We start from the raw sequence: 20,878 nt of genomic DNA, 5'->3' as shown, positions 1-20,878 counted from the left end.
TTGTCAGTATTTATTAACAGAGCCCTTTGCATGAATACCTTTTTCTTCTTCGGTTTTAAAGTCATGAATATTCTGCTTTGGTGCACAATCTATTATTTTGGTGGTCTATTCAGTAGATGGTACTCAAACCGCTTTTTAGGTAAAGCACTGTATTTTTTAGTATATACCAATTATTCTTTTTGTGGGCACATTCTATCAATAAGTACTCTCTATATTTTGCTGTTCCTTTACAGACATTCTCCTGACAGACTCCTGATGAAGGCATTTTACTGAAACACCAGTAGCAACATCTAAGCCCTCCAGCACTGTGACTCATGGTTATCATTTACCTATTAGATCAACAATATTTAATATTAGGGATATCATGTTGAATGGTATAGTACTTGAGATATGGATACTTATTGTATCCTTTAGACATAACATTTACGAACATCAAATAGCATCAGAACATGATGTCGCAAAGTATGAGTGCGAGTATGTCTGTGGAATAATTTTATTAGCGTATGTTTTGACATTTTCAGCAATTTTCAATCAAATAAACATTTTTCTATTTTTTATATAAAATGTATAGTTTCTGACATGTTTTGTACTGTACGTGTTTATGTTTGATCATCTCATTTAGTTACCATTGTTGTGTTTTGAGCCCATAATTTGTTCGTATATTCACTTGCTTAAGATATTTCTTTAGATATTCATTGAAGCACGCGACAACAGGTTCCAAGCATGAATTCAAAAATCATTCACCTCAACCAAAATCGTCCACATAGGTCTTTTCTCTAACCTTTTAAACCACAGACCTCCAAATTATCCCAAGTTACCAATACAAATTGGAGTGCTTTGTGGCTCTTCAGGGATATGAAGCTCTGTGGAAATGCTCAAGTACAATGTAAAACAATATTTGGGGATATAATGGCAAAAAGTGATTTTCTGACTGAAAAACATCAAGAGAGAAAGAGATATGTTGCACCAAAGGAGCAAAAGCAAAATACCAAATGCCTTGGCAGGTGTCCTGCCATCCAGATCAGATGCCTGGTCAGCAGGTGGGTGTTCCTGGCTTCTCTGGTGGAGGACTGGCCTTTATCCAGAGATCCCTGTCTGGTTAGTGGTGATCCCTCTGTGGTGAAGGCAGCCCCCACTATAGTGTCTCCCTTCACAGCAATGAAGTTTGCCATGTTAAAATCACCTGCTCAGGAAATATTTTTGTTCCCAAAGAGGAAATTCTTTTTCTCTGAACAAAAAAGTAAATGGCCTTGAGATGCAGTGAGGTTTATTTTCCTAAAAGTGGGGGCCTTTTAACATTTTCCCTGCTCTGCCCCTCAAAAGGGCAGTGTGACTCTCTTGGTGGATGGACTGCTGGGTCACGGCTTTACTTTCAAATAGCTTAAAAATATTTTTGTGGATGTGTTTATTAACTAGCTGCTTGAATGGGCCTAACATCTTTTAATGCCACACGGCTCTGTCAACCATATTTTCTCACAAACATTCTATAAAATTGTCCCTGAAAGAATGTAACAATTCAAAGATTTCAGGTATTTGTAGTTATCCCTTTTAAAATGCAATCAAATACATGATTGCCAATATTGTAGTGTGAGGGAAGTCCTGATGGCTGTAAGAAAATTAGTTATTAGTTGGGAAGGCTGTGAGCCCCTCCCAAGCAAAATGTCCAAAATCTTGTCATGTCCAGCACACACGTTAATTAAATAAAAACTGGGCTCAAACTCTGGCAACTATGGCCCAGAGCAGACACGCTTAACTTAAGGGAAAGTGTTTCAAGTATTTAACAGTAACAAAACAATTACGAAGTCAACAAACACCAGCAATAAAAAAATTGCTACAACCAACTTTTAAAATAGCGAAACATGCAATAAGATCAATGACACAAAAGCCACAACAAAAATTGCAAAGAAAAAGTAAAGCACCAATCAGAAGCCACTGTTTGTGGTTGACTGGGACCGAGTCGCGATTTCAGGCTGACTGCAATGGAATGGAGGTTGGATACATCAAAGGGTCTTTAGAGGCCAAACCTTTTTACCTTTTGGCTTTGTACCTGATTTAAGGTTTGGCAGATGGAGAACAGTCCATTAGGGTGGCAAAGAACATTACCTCGCACATAAGAATGGACTAGTGTACACCATATTTAGTGATGACCTCCGGCCCAGAGGTCATCACTATGCATTGAAAGGAACCCCAGCTATTGTGATTCCTTCCAATATTCAAAAAGTTTGGTTGACACCCTGTTGGTTTTGATGGCCACCTACAAAACCTTTTCAATGTTTTTGTTTTTCAGAAACAAGCTTCCAAAGCAGAAGTTTTCTCCCAGAAAGTTGGAAGCTTTCAGTTTTTTGCAATGTCCTCACTGCCAGGTTTTTCCTGGTGGGGTTGGACAGGGAAAATATATTTCAACATCCTCCTTAAATTGGGCAGGTAGTGTATTATTCTTCCTCTGACGACACCTATTCTGTCAGGTTGTCAGAAGAAGTATCGCATCGAACAAGCCAATGAGGGTATGCATGGAAGTGCCCTGCCCACCAAAATCTAAATCGGTCGCTTACTTCTTGATATGGAAGTCGAAATCCTGCCCCCCCTGGATCAAGGCTGTGTCAGGAAAGTCCTCTCAAAGTCAGAAAACTCATATGTTGTGGCTGCTGAAGTGCTCTTACTGGGCGAATAATTTTTTTGCTTTTGCCCAGGTAATATTCTAACATCATATTTAGTCTCTTTTTGGAACTTAAAATCCTCTGGCAGGACAATAATTTAAGCTGTATCCAATAAAGTCCTCTTGAAATTTTGGACCTTTGTCACAGTGCCCCGTTGGCCCTTCAGAAGGCCTGGAAGTCCAAAAATGTTATAAGTCACAAATTTTCAGGCTCTCTGGAGCCACTCCTCTTGGCAGCTTCTGTGATGCCCACGGCATCAGGGACGGGACTCTGGACCCAGGATTCACTCCAGAAGAGGCCACTAGCATTGTCCTGTCAATCTAAAGTTGTTAACAGTCGACTAGTCCCTTCTGAAAAAAGGCCTTTTGCAGCTTGGTGTGTCTTTGTAGCCACACAAGAGGCCAGCCAACTGACCCTTGGAGTCTACTTCCCAGTCCTAGGCACACATCAAAGCAGGTCCTGCCCTTCAGGTCTCCCCACAACTCACAGATGGTAGATTCAAACATTTTGTGTTCTTCCACAGATCCAGTTATATTCAGATGGGCTATGGGTAAGGTGCCACTTCTGTAGAATGTACCACTCTGTAGATGGAGGTGACCCTTGGACATTCCCCAAACAATAAGAAAAGGTACCCAGTGGCAACCCTTCCCACCTTTGCAGCACATCTTTTTTTTCTTACTGCAAATTATCCAACTTGTGCTCTTGGTGGCTACTTGTATGTCAGCTAGGGGTGTGTTGACATAAAATCATCCCTTTCGTCCTCAGCTACAAACTGGGTTCGAGAACAGCTCACCTTCCCAATGGGCTGATGCCATGCTGGCTAGAGATAACCCAGCGAACAAAGACTTCTCTTTCCCAGGCCTCCCTTTACATTTAACTATGATGGGCAGGAGTCACCTTAATCCCTTTCAAGTTCATGAAGGTTGTGGGCCTTCTCCATTTGTCCCCCACTTGAGGTGAAAGGAGTTACATACCTCACATACAGATCTTCCTGACAAAAGGTCAGAGCTATTGTTTCTACTCTGGGAGAAGTTTTCATACACAATTAAGGGATAGCACTAACAGTGCCCAATTGCTAGGAGGCTAGGAGGCTAATGTTCATTAGCCTACTAAAGGTTCAGGAAGACAAAGTGTAACTTCTTAGAAGTTACTATTCTTAAATATATATTGAAAATCTAACTTCACAGTGAATTGGATTTCAATAAAGATTCAAATAGTGGTTAAATCATTCCCAAACCAAAGGCAGCAGAATTATCATTTTATCAGAACTTTAGTTTTTCTAATAGGAACAGCAACATCCCTTCACAGTAAGCATAGCTTTTGAGGGATAGTCACTGTAGGTACATGCTAGCACACAATTCTTGCATGTACCACATAGAAGCCCTACTTAGGGGTGGCTTATTTTTAATGTCTTCAATGTTTAGTTTCAACTGGTTCCCACAGGTAAAGTCATGGATGGATAAAAATGAGTTCATTTGACACTGGAAAGTTGGTACTATATGGCAGAAGAATTCCATTAACTTTGCCCTGGAATTGTACTTTGTTTTATCCTTCCAAACAAATACCATAGTGCATACCTGGATATCAGCTCCTTACTGAGACCGCACTACTTCACATAACACTTGGAGGCAGGGGAGTACGTTGAGGTGGCATTGCTGGAGGCTCTGTGAGATCCCCCTTGATGTTAATACAATGTTTTTTGGAGCCATTCTGGTTCCCCATTGGATGATCTGACAAGTGACCAGCCCCCTTATATTCTGGCAGTACATATGCCATATTCCTAATATCAGATGGAAGGAAATAAGGATGGGAGTAGATGGCAGCTAGATAGGGAAAACAGAGTCTGCTCTAATATCTATTCATTTCTCTGAGAATAAAATCACCACCCTTCTGTGAGCCGTCTGAGAAATGGTTATTGAAACACTTGTCACACCAAGGTATATCTTTTAAGTTGTGAAGTAGTGTCACTGATTATAGCAACACTGCTAGAGTTATATTTGAGAGAGGAGATGCAGCATAGAAAACGTGAAGCTAAACATAGCTTAAGAAATGTGTGTGTAACTTAAAGGATCAGGAGGAATGTGAGTTTCTGCAGTGAATCAGCAAATGAACCCGCATGAAAGTTCTGGCTGCTTTGCCATATGACCTAACTCATATAGGTCCCATAAATACTTGATGGACCTGGTCCTTTCTACAGTGTCAATCAATCAATCAATCAGGGGTTTGTTAAAGCGCGACTACTCACCCGTAAGGGTCTCAAGGCGCTAGGGGTGGGGGGGGGGGGTGCAGGTTCCATTCCATCAAGGAGGGGGTCTGTCGAAGAGCCAGGTTTTGAGGTTTCTTGCGAAGATGGGGAGCGATATTGTCTGTCTGAGGTGGAGCAGGAGGGCGTTCCATGCTTTGGCAGCGAGGAAGGAGAAGGAGCGGCCTCCCGATCTGGTCTTTCTGGTGCGGGGGACCACGGCGTAGGAGAGCGGGGCTGATCGTAGGGTCCTTTGGGGTGCGTGGAATTTGAGTCGGCTGTTCAGGTATGCTGGTCCGGTGCCGTGGAGGGCCTTGTGTGCGTGGGTGAGCATCTTAAAGGTGATTCTCGCCTCGACGGGGAGCCAGTGGAGTGTGCGCAGGTGCTGGGAGATGTGGCAGTGTTTTGGCAGGTTGAGGACCAGTCTTGCGGCGGCGTTCTGGATGTTCTGTAGCTTGCGGATGAGGTTTTTGTTTATTCCGGCGTAGAGTGCGTTGCCGTAGTCGAGTCTGCTGGTGACCAGGGCGTGAGTGACTGTCTTTCGGTGTTCTAGGGGGATCCATTTGAAGGTCTTACGAAGGAGGCGGAGGGTGTGGAAGCAGGAAGATGAGACAGAGTTGATCTGGCGGTCCATTTTGAGCTCGGAGTCCAGGATGATTCCCAGGTTGCGTGCGTGGTCTGTGGGGGTTGGCGGGTTTCCGAGGGTGGTGGGCCACCAGGTGTCGCTCCAGGCGTCGCGGTTTGGACCTATGATGAGTACTTCTGTTTTGTTGGTGTTTAGTTGTAGGCAGCTGTTTTTCATCCATTTGGCGACGGCTTCCATGCCTTCTCGAAAGTTGCGTCTGGCGGTGTTGGGCTCGTTGGATAGGGAGAGGATGAGCTGGGTGTCATCTGCGTATGACACGATGTTGAGTCCGTAGGTTCTGACGATGGGGGCAAGTGGAGTCATGTAGACGTTGAAGAGCGTCGGGCTGAGGGAGGAGCCCTGGGGGACTCCGCAGGTGGTAGGTGTGGGGTCCGAGAGGAAAGGGGGGAGTCTGACCCGCTGCGTCCTGCCGGAGAGGAAGGAGCAGATCCAGTCGGGGGCCTTGTCCTGGATTCCTGCATCATAGAGTCTGCGTATTAGGGTGCGGTGGGAGACTGTGTCGAACGCCGCTGATAGGTCAAGGAGGATGTGGGCTACTGTTTCTCCTTTGTCCAGTAGGGTGCGGATGTCGTCTGTTGCGGCGAGGAGGGCGGTTTCCGTACTGTGGTTTTTTCTGAAGCCGGATTGGGAGGAGTCGAGGATGTTGTGTTCTTCAATGAATGTGGTGAGTTGGCTGTTGATGGCTTTCTTGATGATTTTCGCTGGGAACGGGAGCAGGGAGATGGGTCTGTAGTTTTTGAGGTCGGTGGAGTCCGCTGAGGGTTTCTTCAGGAGGGGCTTCACCTCGGCGTGTTTCCAGTCGTCGGGGAACGAGGCAGTCGCCAGGGAGCGGTTGATGGTGTGGCGGAGCATGGGTACGATGGTGTCGGTGGCTCTGTTGAAGATGTGGTGGGGGCAGGGGTCCGTGGGGGCCCCTGAGTGGATTGACTTCATTGTCTTCAGTGTGTCTTCGGTGGTGAGGGCTGTCCAGTCATCAATCGCTGGTTTCCGGGTGTCGGGGGTGGTTGGTGAGAGTTCAGTGTGTTGGTTGTCACCCACAAACCTTTTGCCTTCCCCCTCCCCTTTTTGCTCAAATCATTTATGTTAGCTCTGGACTCTGGGCACTTTACCACTGCTGACCAGTGCTAACATGCGGGTGCTCTTTCCCTAAAACATGGTAAAATTGGCCTATCCACAATTGGTAAGTTTAATTTTCTTATAATTCCTTAGTAAAGGGTACTACATGTGCCCAGGACCTGTAAATTAAATGCTACTAGTGGGCTGGTGGCTCTGATTATGCCACCCACTTTATTAGCCCTTTAATCATGTCTCAGGCCTGCAATTGCAGAGCCTTTGTGTGCGGTTTTAACAGCCATTTCGACCTGGCATGTTAACCCACTTGACAGGCCCAAACTTTCCTTCTTAATACATATGTCACCCCTCAGGTAGGCCATAGACAACCCCAAGGGCAGGGTGCAGTGTAGTTAAAAATTAAGACATGTACTTTGAGGTTCCGTGTCCTGGTAGTGAAAAACTATTACACTCATTTTTCACTACTGCAAGGCCTATCTGTCTCATGGGTTAGAATTGGGAAGGTCTTATGCCATCTTATAAGTGTAATTTCCAATTGTGTCAATATAGAAATATTGAGTTTGATGTCTCCCCACTCACAATTTATGGTGAAGTCAGATTTTAAATTGTAAGTCTGAAAATGGCACTTTTAGAAAGTTGGCATTTTCTTACTTTAAACATTCTGTGCTTCAGCCTGTCTCTGAATACACGACTGGGTTGAATGACACCTGGGCTTTGTGTGGTCCCTCTAGAAATTCACACACAAAAGGGGGTTGGGATGTGACATTTACATCCTGATGGCCGATCACCAGGGGTGGGCGATATACTCTGGGCACCGCGGCGTAGCAGAGTTTACCGGTGCCCACCTCAAGCATTTAGTCTGCTTAGCAGGTATCTTCATTGCTGCAGCACTCATAACTTGTATAAAACGGATGCCCAGTGCTGGTGTGAGCCGGTCATACACTGGAGTCTATCAGCTGAAAGGTTAACACTTCCAATCCAGGCGGAAGGCGGTGACAGCAGCCTAGCGCGCTGCTTCCTAATGATGCGTAAGTGAAGCGCACAGTTCTGCAGTAGTTCAGTGCTGGGGGCTTCTGGGTCTGGCTGGGGTAAATCAGAGTGTGCAGTCCTGGATATTCCCTTCCGTGTGGAGAAGGTGTTGGCCTTCACTGCGACAGGCTCTCAGAAGCGAATTCAGGCCTCTCTAGCATTCACTGCTGTGAGGAACCCAGTCCAACTGTATCTGCCTCTGCAATATGGCACGAGGCCACCTCCCACAGAAGGCATGTTTCATGAAGGCCGCCTTGGCAAGGGGAGCCTCGTGCAGACACCCCAGCTGTGAAGACCTGAAAATCTCCAGGGTGGTGCTGAGGGAGATTTTGGTAAGTGTTTTCAAATTAAGCAGCTGCGTTCAATTCGGAAATACCGGTTCTTGTACTGTGCTGCCTGGGAGTTGAGTGTGTACACAAGAGCCTTACAAAGGATCACATGAGCTACATACATTAGGGGATAATAAGATATCCTTTTGGGCAAAGGGGAAGTGCAAAGGCATTATTATTCCTGCACGCTATTATCTACCTCTTGAAATATTAATTTCCTCAATGTTACTCTTACCCATATAGCAGCGATTTTTTACCTGTAGGATATCAATATAGTTGTACACATGGCTATGCTTTATATCATTATCTTCAATTAATTTACATGTGAACCATGTAATACGTTGTATACCTGGATATTTCTTTTCTGTGTTATCTGCACTAAATGATGTGTCTTTTAGCCATGTTTTAAAAAGTGATTTGCAATTTTTTAAAATCTTTTTGACTAAGGCAGCAAGGTGAAGCGTTACCATCCACAATAAATAAGCATATTTTGATCCGGTGTGCATTCAGTCCTTCTTTAACATAGGAGGAGCACTCCTTTACATATCCAATATGGGACTTGCACCCGTATAACTGGCACCAACGTTGCAGGTGGAAGCAACTAGCTACTTTGTAGGCCAGGCGGCATTCCGCCGCACGCAGAACTCTGCACAATTTCATAGGGTTTTTAAATCACTCCACGGAATTCCACGAAGTAGAACTCCATGAGCTCCACCCACCCCTACCCATTACCCAGCTGATGGGCCTTCCTGAGCTAGAATGGATGGGAGGAGCTGACACTTGCACCTGAATAGAGATGTGCCTGTCCCCACACAAAGAGCTGCATACCCCCTGTAGCGAGTCTGGATGCAGGTCACGAAAGGCAGAAACATTTTAATCTTCAAAGGCCTCTTTGAAGTCTCCCCCACTTTAAAAGTAAACTGAGTGGGGAGGAGCTACGCTAGCAACCAAGATGGCCGCTTAGGCTCCCGGCTCCGCCCACCTCCGTCTCCTGCCAGATGATCCTGTCATCTATCCTGTGTCTACACCCGACCTCCATGTGGATGAACTGGTGTACAATCCGAAGACGCAATCCCGAGAATTCTACCGGCTTAGTAGACGGAGTAATGTTGTGTTTCAGTTTATGGCCTAGCCCAGCCGGAAAGCCGGGGCCTCGAGTACTGGCCCTGCCGGGTTCCAGTTGAACAACATCGGCTGTGGGAATCAGCCTGGGTCCGGTCTGTCGCTGTGGAGGTTGTCTTTGCCCGATTTGATGGCAGTCATTCTGGTTGGTTAACATCGAAGGAGTGGCGACGTGACACAAGTGTTGCTGTGGGCGGAGGTCCCTGTCCTGAGGACCCGGTTTTCCCTCCGCTGGTGTCCGGTGGGTCGGGGTCTTCGCTCGCTGTAGAGGAGTGCAGATAGCTGCCGTGATTAACGATAAGTCGCCCTCCGCTGCCATCCGTTCCTCTCTTGCCTGTTTCCCCGGAGAGACCTGGCTCTCTGGGGAAAGTGATCATGGTCGATACTGAGCGAGGAGAGATGGGCTGGACGGAGTGTGAACCGTTGCTGAGGACTGTACTGGCAGCCATTGGGGCACTTCATTCACATGTGGACGCCCTTGTACACAAAATGATAACAGTTACATCCGAGACAGGGCGTGTGAGACCGGACTCTGCTCCATTGAAAGAGCTTACACTAGCTAAGATTCCCACAATGGTCATTTTCACTGCGGACGAGGAACCTGTGCAGCAAGTGGTTTTGGAACCCTCGGTCAGAGTACTGGATAATTGCGAGCCTGGTGCTTCGAATGGAATGCTAAGCCTAACATCGCCGCTGACTGTGGGTGAATTGATCAGTGTTCCCCTCCCGGAGACTCCTGTTAATAACTGTTTTCAGATTGAGACAATATTTTTTCCCTCCCTGGCGGTTACATTGCGGTCTTGGGTGAAACGATACTGGAACTGTACGCCGGTGAGGGATATTTTCTGTTCGGAAGGGGTTCTCAAAGACTTGACATATTTGCTTCGTTTCGGACTGAGGTTTTCTGAACTCTCTTCGAACTTTGATTCTCCTGTGTATGCGGTGTTTCGACCAGGAGGGGTTCGCATGTTAGATCGGAAGGGCCAAGGCTGAGACTGATTGAATGGATTTGATATTGTGGCCTTACTAGATGAGGGATTTGCTTTCGTTGTGTCTACGGATGGTTGAGTGGTGTTTTACAACTTCCCCTGATTTGCTTTGAGTTTTCTGTAAAGTATCTTGTTTCCATTGCAGGGGTTGTTTGTCTCTGGCGGGGGGCAGGAGGGACTGGGAGTTCATATGGAAATGCCCTCCTCCATTTTCTACTTTTAGAATTAGTTAGATGGGGCGACAGGCACACTGCTAGTTGGGGTTAGGCGGAAGCCATATGCAGGGGTGCAGGGTGGGGGGAGGGGTTTTTCTGTTGTATTGTCTTTGTTTTCGTCTTTATGTCTAATATCCTGTTCACATCCTGTTATTGGGTGCCTTCCTGATGGGTTATTTACTTGGTGGGTAGACAGGTCCTGGGGGTTGTATCATTTGTACGGATCTCAACAATGTTTAGCTTTTTATTGCTGCATACGGGTTGCGGTCATAGTTTTGTCCACTGCTTTACTATACTACACTCTCCTGCCACTCGAAATTGCCCTACTTATATTATCCTGTTCTTATGGGTGGCGGGCTTGTGAACAGTGCTGATTAGATTGGACCTATACTTGTTTATTTCATACGGCTGCGTGCCAGTAACATCTCCTGATTCAACTTCTGCCCTGGGGGAAATCCGTCTAATTTGCCATATATGTGTATATTTTTGCTGTTTATTCCATGATGTAAGGCACCTGCTGTTAGTTTTTTTCTTGTTTTTTCAATCAAAAAGAATTACAACAAAAAAAAGTAAACTGAGTATAAATACTGGAACCCTGACGCCTCCAACTCACTTCACTTCTGGACCTGAGGACACTCTGCCAAGAAGACGGATTGTTATGCTGCTGAAAGGACTGCCACCCTGCTATACTCTGCTGGATTTTGCTGACTCATGCTTTGCTGTGCCTGCCCTGCCCTGAAGCCTGCCTTTCTTGATGGTTAGAAGGACTGGTCTTGAATCTCTACATCCCCAGAACCAAGTGACTCCAAGGGCTTTATTGGCTAGCCTCATGTTCTGAAGTCTCAGGGAAATCAACGACTTCCTTCAACTCTGCTTCAGATGCTGGACTCTGTAACTGTGAGTCCTGACCTGCCAAGAGGTGTCAATCCAGTCCTGGGCCTTGAAAGGAGGTTCTGCAGCTGTTTTCTTAAAAACCCCAATCATTGCGTGTTTTGCACAGGACAGAACCAACGCATTCACCTTGGACGTTGACACAGCACCACTTCAAAGACATTTCTGCACTGCTCGACAATGAAGCGGAACCCGACTGCGATGCTCGACACCGACACATCACCTTCATTGTAAGGGGTTGAATGACAACACTCGACCCAACTGAGTGGCTCGACAACTACGCACCTCTACTTATTGAGTTTTTGTAGTTTTGGTCTTATTTTGTTATTCAAATTAAGCTCTATTTTTCAAACTGGGTCTAATTGAACTGAGATACCGAATCAGAGGGTTTGCGAATGTGAAAACCCTCTGTCCATGAGGCCCTAAATCACAGTAAATTACAAGTTGTTCAACAGCACTAAACCTACCCACTTTGGAAAGATGGAAGACAGAGTCAGTCTTGACCATATTTGAACTTGTATGCTGTTACACAACAGTGGTTCATTTGAGGAGAGTGTAGGAGCTGTACTGCACAAGGGCCCAGATATATAAAGGTCTTGCTTCACTCTTGCATTATGCAAGACGATGCAAGGCAATGCAAGCCTTTAAGTCAGATTTACTAAGCCATGCAAAGCCACCTTGCATGGCTCTGCGTGGCATAGTAAATCTAGAGTGACACAAGGCAGTGAAAATCGCTGCCTTGCGTTATTCTGTGTTGGGAAGGTATTCCATGGATGGAGTGTGGGTGTTCCCATGCATCCAACCACTGTTTTTTTGGTACATTACCATATTTACTAAGACTAGAAAACCTGGGAATGCATCACAATGCTATGCCTTCTGAACAGAGGCGTACCAAGGAGAAATATCTTTATTTCCACTTTCTACATGTGCTGCATTCTGCAATACATGTACAAAGACAAAAATGCCCCTGGGGATTGTTCTGTACAGGAAAGTTTCCTTTCCTGCAAAAAATACAATCCTGCCTGTCATAGGCATCCTTGTGCCATGGTGCAAGGGTGCCTGCGTTGATGCTAGGCAGCACAGACTGCACCAGAGCAAATAGAGAGAGCGGAAATGTGCCATATATCAATAAATACAGAACATTCCTGCTCTCTCCATTTGATGCAATGCAGCAAGTTGTCAATGTGCAATGCACCACATCTTAGGAAATCTGCAGCAAGATACTTTAACCCCTTCGCCGCTAGGGTAATTCCCCCACTGCGCGGGGAATGGGGGGCGGCGCCGCGGTGCTCGTGACAAGCCCAGCTCATCATGCTGCACAGTGGAGCTGTGCTCATGACGAGCTGGGCTGCAATAGAACGCCTGCACAGGCGGGGAATCTATTGCACGTGGGAGTGCCACGGCCGTTATGACAGCTCCACTGTGCTTCATGACGAACTGGGCTCGTCATAAGCATGGATGTGGTTAAGAACCCCAGGGCTGTGCACTACCCAACAATCCCCAAGCCATTGTCCTGCAGTGTAATGCTTATCCGCATGCCACGTTCTCAAGACACGATCATTGAAAGAGCTGCCCCCTCTATTGGGTTCCTATGAACTGTTTACAACTATCTGATAATGTTTGAAATACATTTAATTTCACTGCTGCACACCCACCATTTCACAGTGTGATTTGAAGTGAGCTGCCCCAGGCTTCTCTTTGTGAATCAGGGACCTGAAATTGTATTGCTTAATTAAATAGTTAACACTAGCTGAGGGGTATAAAGGTATCAACAGGCCGATGGCGTGGTGTTATGAATGCACTGGTCATTTTTGTTCCCATTTACATACAGTTCATAAATTAGATAACTGCACTGCCATGCACAAAATCCACCACAATAAATCCAGCTGCTATATGAGGTTGCCTAATCTTGGGGGCCACTGATTTAAACCTAATACCCATTTGTTTTGGTGAAGATGATGTATTGGAGTGGAGAAAAAGTAAGGTGATGAACAGGGCTAACAGTCAGCAACCCAGCAGCTGACAGGGGACAGGGGTGCTGGGTGGGGGAGAGGGAACAAAATATAAAAAATAGAAAACTCTTACCACCATCTTCACAGCCGCTGGCTGTTGGCTCTCATCCATTGCTTTGATCTGGAACCAGTAAGCAGGGGGAAGAGCAGGAAACACCCGGGATCCTAGGCTCTCCTGAGCCAATCACAACGCTGCAAAACAGCATTATGATTGGTCTGAGCAGTGCGGTTTGGCATTCCGATTGGGACAGGAAGCCTGGGCATGTTCCCCACCAGACTGTGTAATGCAGCCTGATGGGAAACATGCAAAGTGCACATGACTATTGGGCCAGTTGCAGATGGCCAGTCAAGCAGTCATGTGCACTTAGTGCGCACAAACCACTCCTCCTCCTGTACCACCAGCCCTGCTTCACCCTAACCCAGCCCAACCTACGAAAAATAAAATGATAATAATTATGTTATCATTTTATTTTTCCTTTTTCCTTCTCTGAGGATGGTAGGGCGACGCTCCTCTGCCTTAGCAGAGAAGCCGTCCCCTGACAGCCAGTATGTAGAATGAAGAGAGTTAGCTATGTCCAATCTTGAAGAGATCAGCCATAGAGAGAAAAAGAAAGAGTCAGAGAGACAGAGACAGAAACAGAAAACAGCCCATGAGAAGGAGCCACAATGACAAACAAGGGCAGACTGGCCGAATCTCTCTTTTTCTTTTTCCCTCTCTCTTTAGAGAGAGAAAGAGAGAGAGAAAAAGAGAGAGAGAGATTAGGTCAGTCTGCCCGTGTTTGTCTCTAGAGATAGAGAGAGAGAGAGAGAGTGTGACTGGCCTGATGGAGACAGACAAGCATGTGTAAAGTAGACTAGCCTTATTGAGGGAGACATACTGTCCTGAGAGAGAGACTGATTAGCAAGAGAAAGGTCACATCAGAGTTAGAGAAGGAGAGATGGCCTGTGAGGGAGAGGGATTGGAGGAGGCTGGTGGAAAAGTGATAAACTGGTCGGAGAGAGAGTGAGAAAGAGTGATGTTGAATTGGCATGTAGATTTATGTACATTGTTACCAACGTGCAGTTGACTCCAAAACTGAGTAAGCCACTGTATTTGAATGAATGCAGTCTAACCCTGGACATAGTTCTACACAGGTAGTTTGTACTAATTCGCACTCCAACGCACGTAGTTTGTACTAATTCACACTCCGCAAATTACACATAGCACAGTACAAAAACTGTGCCTAAGCACGTGCGTAGCAGCTAAATCAACATCATCCTCAGATGCTTTGATAAAGCAATTTTACATGCTAAAAAGCATATAACCAATTCACGAAAGTGAACTTTTTCAATGAAAACATTAGGCAGTGAGAGAGGTGATGATTTTTGGGTCCCCCCTAACCTAGGTGGAGGACCAAGCAGGTACCTTGAACACAAAGAGCATAAACAAAAAGCACATCTTGTTGCACTTCGGTGGTGGTCCCATCCTCTTAGGACGACCCCAAGCATAGTGTTTGGCAAAAAACCAATCCCAACCAAAGGCCCTGAAAAGCAATATTGGACGAGATTAGCAGTGGGCAGTGAATATTATAGTATCCAATATCAAAATAATTCTACAAAGAGCTGCAGTTCAACTAGTCCTTACTAGATGTCCCTCACGAGTCAAATGCAAAATCATTAGAACCCTTTCATTAAGCATTTGCATTTGACTCGTGAGGGACATCTAGACTAGTTGAACTGTAGAATTATTTTGATATTGGATCCTATAATATTCACTGCCCACTGCTAATCTCATCCCATAATGCTTTGCAGGGCCTTTGTTTTTTTGTGTGAAAGTACTATTATAGCCTTATAGCCCGCCGTAGAGGGCTATACCAGCTATTAAAGGCCCTCTCCTGCGTTAAAGGCCCCGAGCCGAAGGCGAGGGCCTTTAACAAGGGAGAGGGACTTTAATAGCGGTATAGCCCATCTACGAAGGGCTATAAGGCTATTAGAACATTCTGTCACTAGAGGACAGGATGTTCTAACAAAAAAGAACAAAGCCTTTTGGGAGCGTGAGGGGATTGGAATTTCCTCAGGCTCCCTGAAGCCTTTGTTCACAGCCAGAGCTGTGAACAAAGAAACATTGGAATGTTGAAGCTCCAGGCTTATATCAGCCATTAAAAGCCCGGAGCACTCCATTGTTTTCAATGGAGCTCCCAACATTCCAATGTTCTTAATGCTCTTTAGCATATAAAGATAGGGATACTTATGTTATCATAACTGGCACTGTGCAAGATGCCATTTGCAATTGTTTCACAGTGCAGACAGATACACAGTGCCATCAGCTACGCTACGCAGTACTACGGTATACTCTGTGTAGTTCAAAGTGTACTATGTGCAGCTACGTGTAGTGCTACTACGCAAACTACGCCCAGGCAGTCTCTTCTACATATTCCTCTGTTTTATTTACCATATCAAGTATTGCACACTTGTGAGCACATGATTCACTATTAAATGCGCCGTTCACCAGAACACCTTTGACACAGTGACAAGATCTTCATTGATTGAGGTATTATTTCCCTATGTATTTTTACATTAAGCTATTAGACCCAGAGACATCAGTTGATACTTAATGATGTTTACCTAGAAAGCAAAGGCTTGTTCTGCTTCCTCCGAGGGAACTATTGTTTTTGAATATCTGGTGTTGGAACAGGGGCTGTGAAAGGAGAGAGAAAGAAAGTGTGTGTGCGTGCGTGTTTATGTGTGAGTGTGTGTGTGAGAGAGAGAAAGTGACGTAGGTCAGTTGCAGAAGAGTTCTGTGTGTGAATAAGACAGATGTCAGCAGGGGGAATTGGAATCACAGGCTCCATGATACATTTTGAGTTTTCCGAGGAGCGTGATTGTAGCACAATAATGGGTCATCCATGACTTTGTATGGTCATTCTTCACAACATTGGACCATTAGGGCTTCCCTTGGCATAATGATGCCCACACTTGACATATTGCGGGAGTTCTTGAAACAATTGTAATTGTGACTATTTGTTACACAATGTTGGTCTTAACACAATGGTACTCAATCTTGATCTGCTACTGCGGTTCCTGGTATTATTCTAGCTATTCTCCTACAGGGGTCGTGGAAATCCCTGCTATGGGATGGCATACCTAGTATTAATTAAGATAATATTCACATAAATGGCAGAATCTGATGGCGAATTCCTCTGCACTGTATTTTGTAAAAAGTGGGAAAACTCCATCTCAAGTAAATTTTTGGTGCACACAAGTGCATACCGTAGATAACCACTGATTTTCAGAAGTTGGGAAAACAACGTCAAAACCAACTGGAATTCACTATAAAATAAACACCAAAGACAGGAAACCCTACTTATTTAATATTTTAATGTTAGGATCATTACTGTAAAAAAGGGTTAATTTGACATGGTCACCTTCAGGTTTGAAGGCTGCAGCAGTCAGACTACACAGGTAGCCCTGAACCCACATTTTTTTCCAACTGGATCGCACAAAATGTGCTGCAGTCCACTCACAACATTTCACTTTTTCATGCCATGGGTGTATTTTTGCACCAAATATTAGGGTCTTAATGTGTTTTCGTGGTCAGAGCACATACTGTGGGGACTAGACTGCAGTGCCCCAGTGAGTAGATTACAAAAAACAATAATACCAGTCAGTAAAAAAAGAAATTGGGGGTGATGACAAAAAAAAGAGGGATTTTCCCACTCACAATGGCACATTGCAGAGTGGCTCACTTCCACTCGGGTTTCTTTCACTAAAGCACAGTGCTCTTTTCAGCGTGATGTTTGTATGGGTTAACCAGGGGCTTAGAAAATGCTCCTCTTGGCCAAAGCTTATCTCTAGTCCCAATTCTAAAACCTCAGAAGTAGCATAAACTGTCACATATAATAGTGTGCATTATTTATTAACCAACCAAGACCGGGCTAGGCACACACATCATCTCAGCGCCAAGATACCCTTGAGGGTGAAACTGCACTTTACAATTACGCACAACATAACAAAACATTTATTTACTCACAATCATATTTTCCAGGGCACATTTTGCCAGCCAGCAGTTGAGAAAGACGGGAATAAAAAGATTCCGTAAAGGAGGCCAGAAAATCTAGGGGAAAATGGAAAGAGACATAAGGTTAGGTTATTTGAGGTTCTACAAAATGAAATGATCTTTTGTTCATGTATTACCTTCAGCGTTTCATTCTCTGGTGTGAACATACGCTTTTTGCATTTGTTTGGACAGAACATTAACTATGATGGCCAGACACAGCCATCCTGAAACCTAAGGCACAACTGATGGGCTAAATGCAAACCGGCAAGCAGATGCTCCAGAAAAGGTAGGAAAAAGAATCTAGCTCCATAATATTTCTTCTTTGTGCATCACCTTCTTTATCACTTATCAATGGAATTATAAATAAACCAACCCCATTTTAACCCGTTGCGTGTGCACGTCAGCCAAAGGCCGTCGCGAGCACTACCTCGGTAATGCTGCACACGTCTGTTGGCCGAAGAGGCCCCGCCCACTCAATAAAACTCCCGCACTGCGGCGGAATTTGCCCCGCGGTTAAGGAGTTAAGACATCTTTACTGTCTTCCCAATAATCTTGCATGCAATTCAGGTCCAGCTGTGTGATGTTCAAGGCAGTCAACGAAAACAACTGACCAATGTGCAAGCACACTCTATTCGTGACAACAGCTCCCTTTCCAAGGCTGGAACTCCAGGAACCAAGGAACCAGAGCAAGCAGGACCAGGTAAATAGACGTCTCTATTCATGCAGTGGAGCGCTAGACCACACTCCCCCAACCTCGCAATGTCTCCCCATCTGGCACAATTCAGGAAATAGGGCAAAACGTACCCTGTCTCTATCACCCAGCCTTCCACAAGTTACCCCTGCTCAGGCCTACACTAGGAAACCACCTTACTCACTGCACTCATCACCCCACACTACATATTCCATTGCAAATGTAAAGGGTTGATAATCCATGTGTCCCCATTAACTGTTTAAAGGTTTTTATGTCTGCTCCAAAATAACTCCTCCCTAACACTTAGGGCCAGATGTATGTAATTTCTATTTACCGATTCCTAAATACCGAATTTTACCGATTCGGTATTTAAGAATCGGTAAATAGTATGTAGGTAAACAATCAGTAATTTTGCACAGATTCAGTAATATTCGTTATTACCGATTCGGTATTTACCGAATCGGCAATAAGGAATACCTTCCCATTCATTCCTATGGGCTTGGAGGCCCATAGGAATGAATTGGAAGCCATTCACTATTACCGATTCGGTAAATACCGAATCGGTAATAGGGGGAGCATTTTCAAGGGTGGCAGGGTGGCACATTGACACCCTGTTGCACCCCTGAATCGTGCATGTGTGCACATGTGGCGCACATAGATGCCCTTAGGGCATGAATGTCGCCACATGGCACTTTTAAAACAGTACAAAATTGTTTTTTTAAAGGTATTTGATATTTACCACCAACTTGTAGTTGGTGCTAAATAACCAATCCTTAAATCAAAAATGCACTCACTTGAGTGTTCCCTACATAGGATTTACGGATTCGGTAATTTACCAATTCGGTATTTTAAGGATTCGGTAATTTACTGATTCCTTAAATTACCGAATCGGTAAATTACCGAATCCTTAAATCCAGCCACCTACATTAGAAAAAGCTAAATAGCGGTCGGTAACGGCTAATTTACCGAATTTCGGCCGTTACCAACCGGTATTTGGCTACCTACATATAGCCCTTATTTCCTTGTAGGGTCCTCACTATGGAATGTACCCTACACTTGAGGATAATGCTTCACTGCACATGCCCCAGCTGCCCCACTGGTGTGAATAGTTATGAAGTGTCTTGAACCACGCGTCACATAATACCCTCACCTGCATCGTCTGCTGGGGTTTGGGGGTTGAGGGGTGGGGGGAAAGGGATCAACCCTCTTTATTTAAACAAATCTTTGTACAAGTTAGAAATTGACCCCTGTGAACTTTGAAACCACTGAAATGCTGCTGAAGTGAGCATATACTATATGGTGGTTCTGCAGTGTTTTTACAAATATTGGGACACCCATTTCCTTGGGAAGCTCAATCTTCAACCACACAAGTTCTAAACCAAAGTCCACAGGAACAACAAGTATGTGTAGTGCATTGACATATTGGCACAGGATGGAAATACTTGGCCATATCTCCGCCAACAGTGGTTTCTGAATGAGGGTGGATGAGCATCGCACATTTGTGAGTTTGTGCAAAATTGTAGTCACAAACATATTTGTAGTTTCAGCTGAGCTCTAAATGGACCTCTCTGGACAGACAGTGACTCATCTGGAGAGGCGGACTGGCTACAGGGGACACAGGGGACCCTCCAGTGGATGGAGGGCAGAGAGAGCAGCAAGACTGGTCCTCAGCCTGAAGTCGCACTAAATAACATGAAAAGGATGTCCCCAATATAAATAAAAAAAGGGACAAAAGTTCCAAAATATGAAAAATTATGAAAAATTGCACCCACAGAACAGCTCAATTGTTTCATTATTTATTTTTCATTATATTTTTCTCATTATATTTTGTCATTCTCTTTTCTGAAAGGAAGTAAGAAAAACATAAAATGGATCACATAAGAAAATTCATTTACAAAAAACATCACAATGACCTAATCTCATCTAAATAACACATACCATTTCATGTGATATATAAAGAGAGAAAACAGCCCATAAGTAACAACATTCAAAAATATAGATAAAAGTTCACACTAATTGGGTTCAGCAGCCAGGAAACAATCACATAAAAAACGGACACTAGGCAGATGTAGGAAGCCTAATACCAGTCGGTAACGGCCGAAATTACCGAATTTCGGCCGTTACCGACCGGTATTAGGCTTTTCAGATGTAGGGGCCTAATTTAAGGATTCGGTAATTTACCAAATCGGTAATTTAAGGAATCGGTAAATTACCAAATTCTTAAATACCAATTCGGTAAATTACCGAATCCTTAATGTAGGAAGCACTCAAGTGAGTGCTTTTCACTTGTACGGCTTCCTTATTTACCACCAATTACAAGTTGGTGGTAAATATCGAAAACCCTAAAAAAAAGCAATGTTGTGCTTTTTTCCAAGTGTACCATGTGGCAGACAAACAGGGCATGTATGTGTGCCTCATGTGCACCCATGCACTATACAGGGGTGCAACAGGGTGCCAATGTGACACCCTGCCACCCTTGTAAGTCTACCCTCTTTTACTGATTCGGTATTTACCGAATCGGTAATTCTCATTCATTCCCATGGGCCTCCAGGCCCTTAGGAATGAATAGGGAATACCGAATTGGTAAATACCTTATTTACCGATTTTTACGGATTCGGTCAAATTTACCGCATCATTAGCTACATATCATTTACCGATTCTAAAATACCGAATTGTTAAAATTCAGTATTTTAGAATCGGTAAATGATATTTACCTACATCTGGCCCTAAGTCCAAAAATACATTAAAAAACATCAGACAATACAAGCAACAAAAAATTAAACAGTAAAAACTATGACATACACAGAAGAAAAGCGCCGACGCGCGTTTCGGAAAGTACCAGGGACAATTTATAAAAATTCCTTCATCAGGGCGCACATATTATGTTTCATAAATAATTAGTGACTCAGGATTCAGTCATCATAAAATTGAAATATAAACCAATGTGA

The 20,878-nt window shown here is 44.5% G+C and overlaps 1 protein-coding gene across 1 annotated transcript in view; it reads right to left on the bottom strand.

Annotated features, from left to right (window-relative positions):
- KCNT1 (potassium sodium-activated channel subfamily T member 1) overlaps positions 1-20,878 on the bottom strand; it is a 739,470-nt gene that overhangs the window by 379,746 nt on the left and 338,846 nt on the right. The window contains exon 9 of the mRNA XM_078640347.1: positions 17,213-17,296. Within this exon, the coding sequence (XP_078496473.1) occupies positions 17,213-17,296 (84 nt within the window). The remainder of the gene's footprint in view (positions 1-17,212; positions 17,297-20,878) is intronic.

This window comes from Lissotriton helveticus, chromosome 5_1, assembly GCF_964261635.1.
Source record: "Lissotriton helveticus chromosome 5_1, aLisHel1.1, whole genome shotgun sequence".
NCBI classification, from domain to species: domain Eukaryota; kingdom Metazoa; phylum Chordata; class Amphibia; order Caudata; family Salamandridae; genus Lissotriton; species Lissotriton helveticus.
Note: the sequence above shows the minus strand (reverse complement) of the source record. Positions and strands in the feature narration are given on the sequence as shown.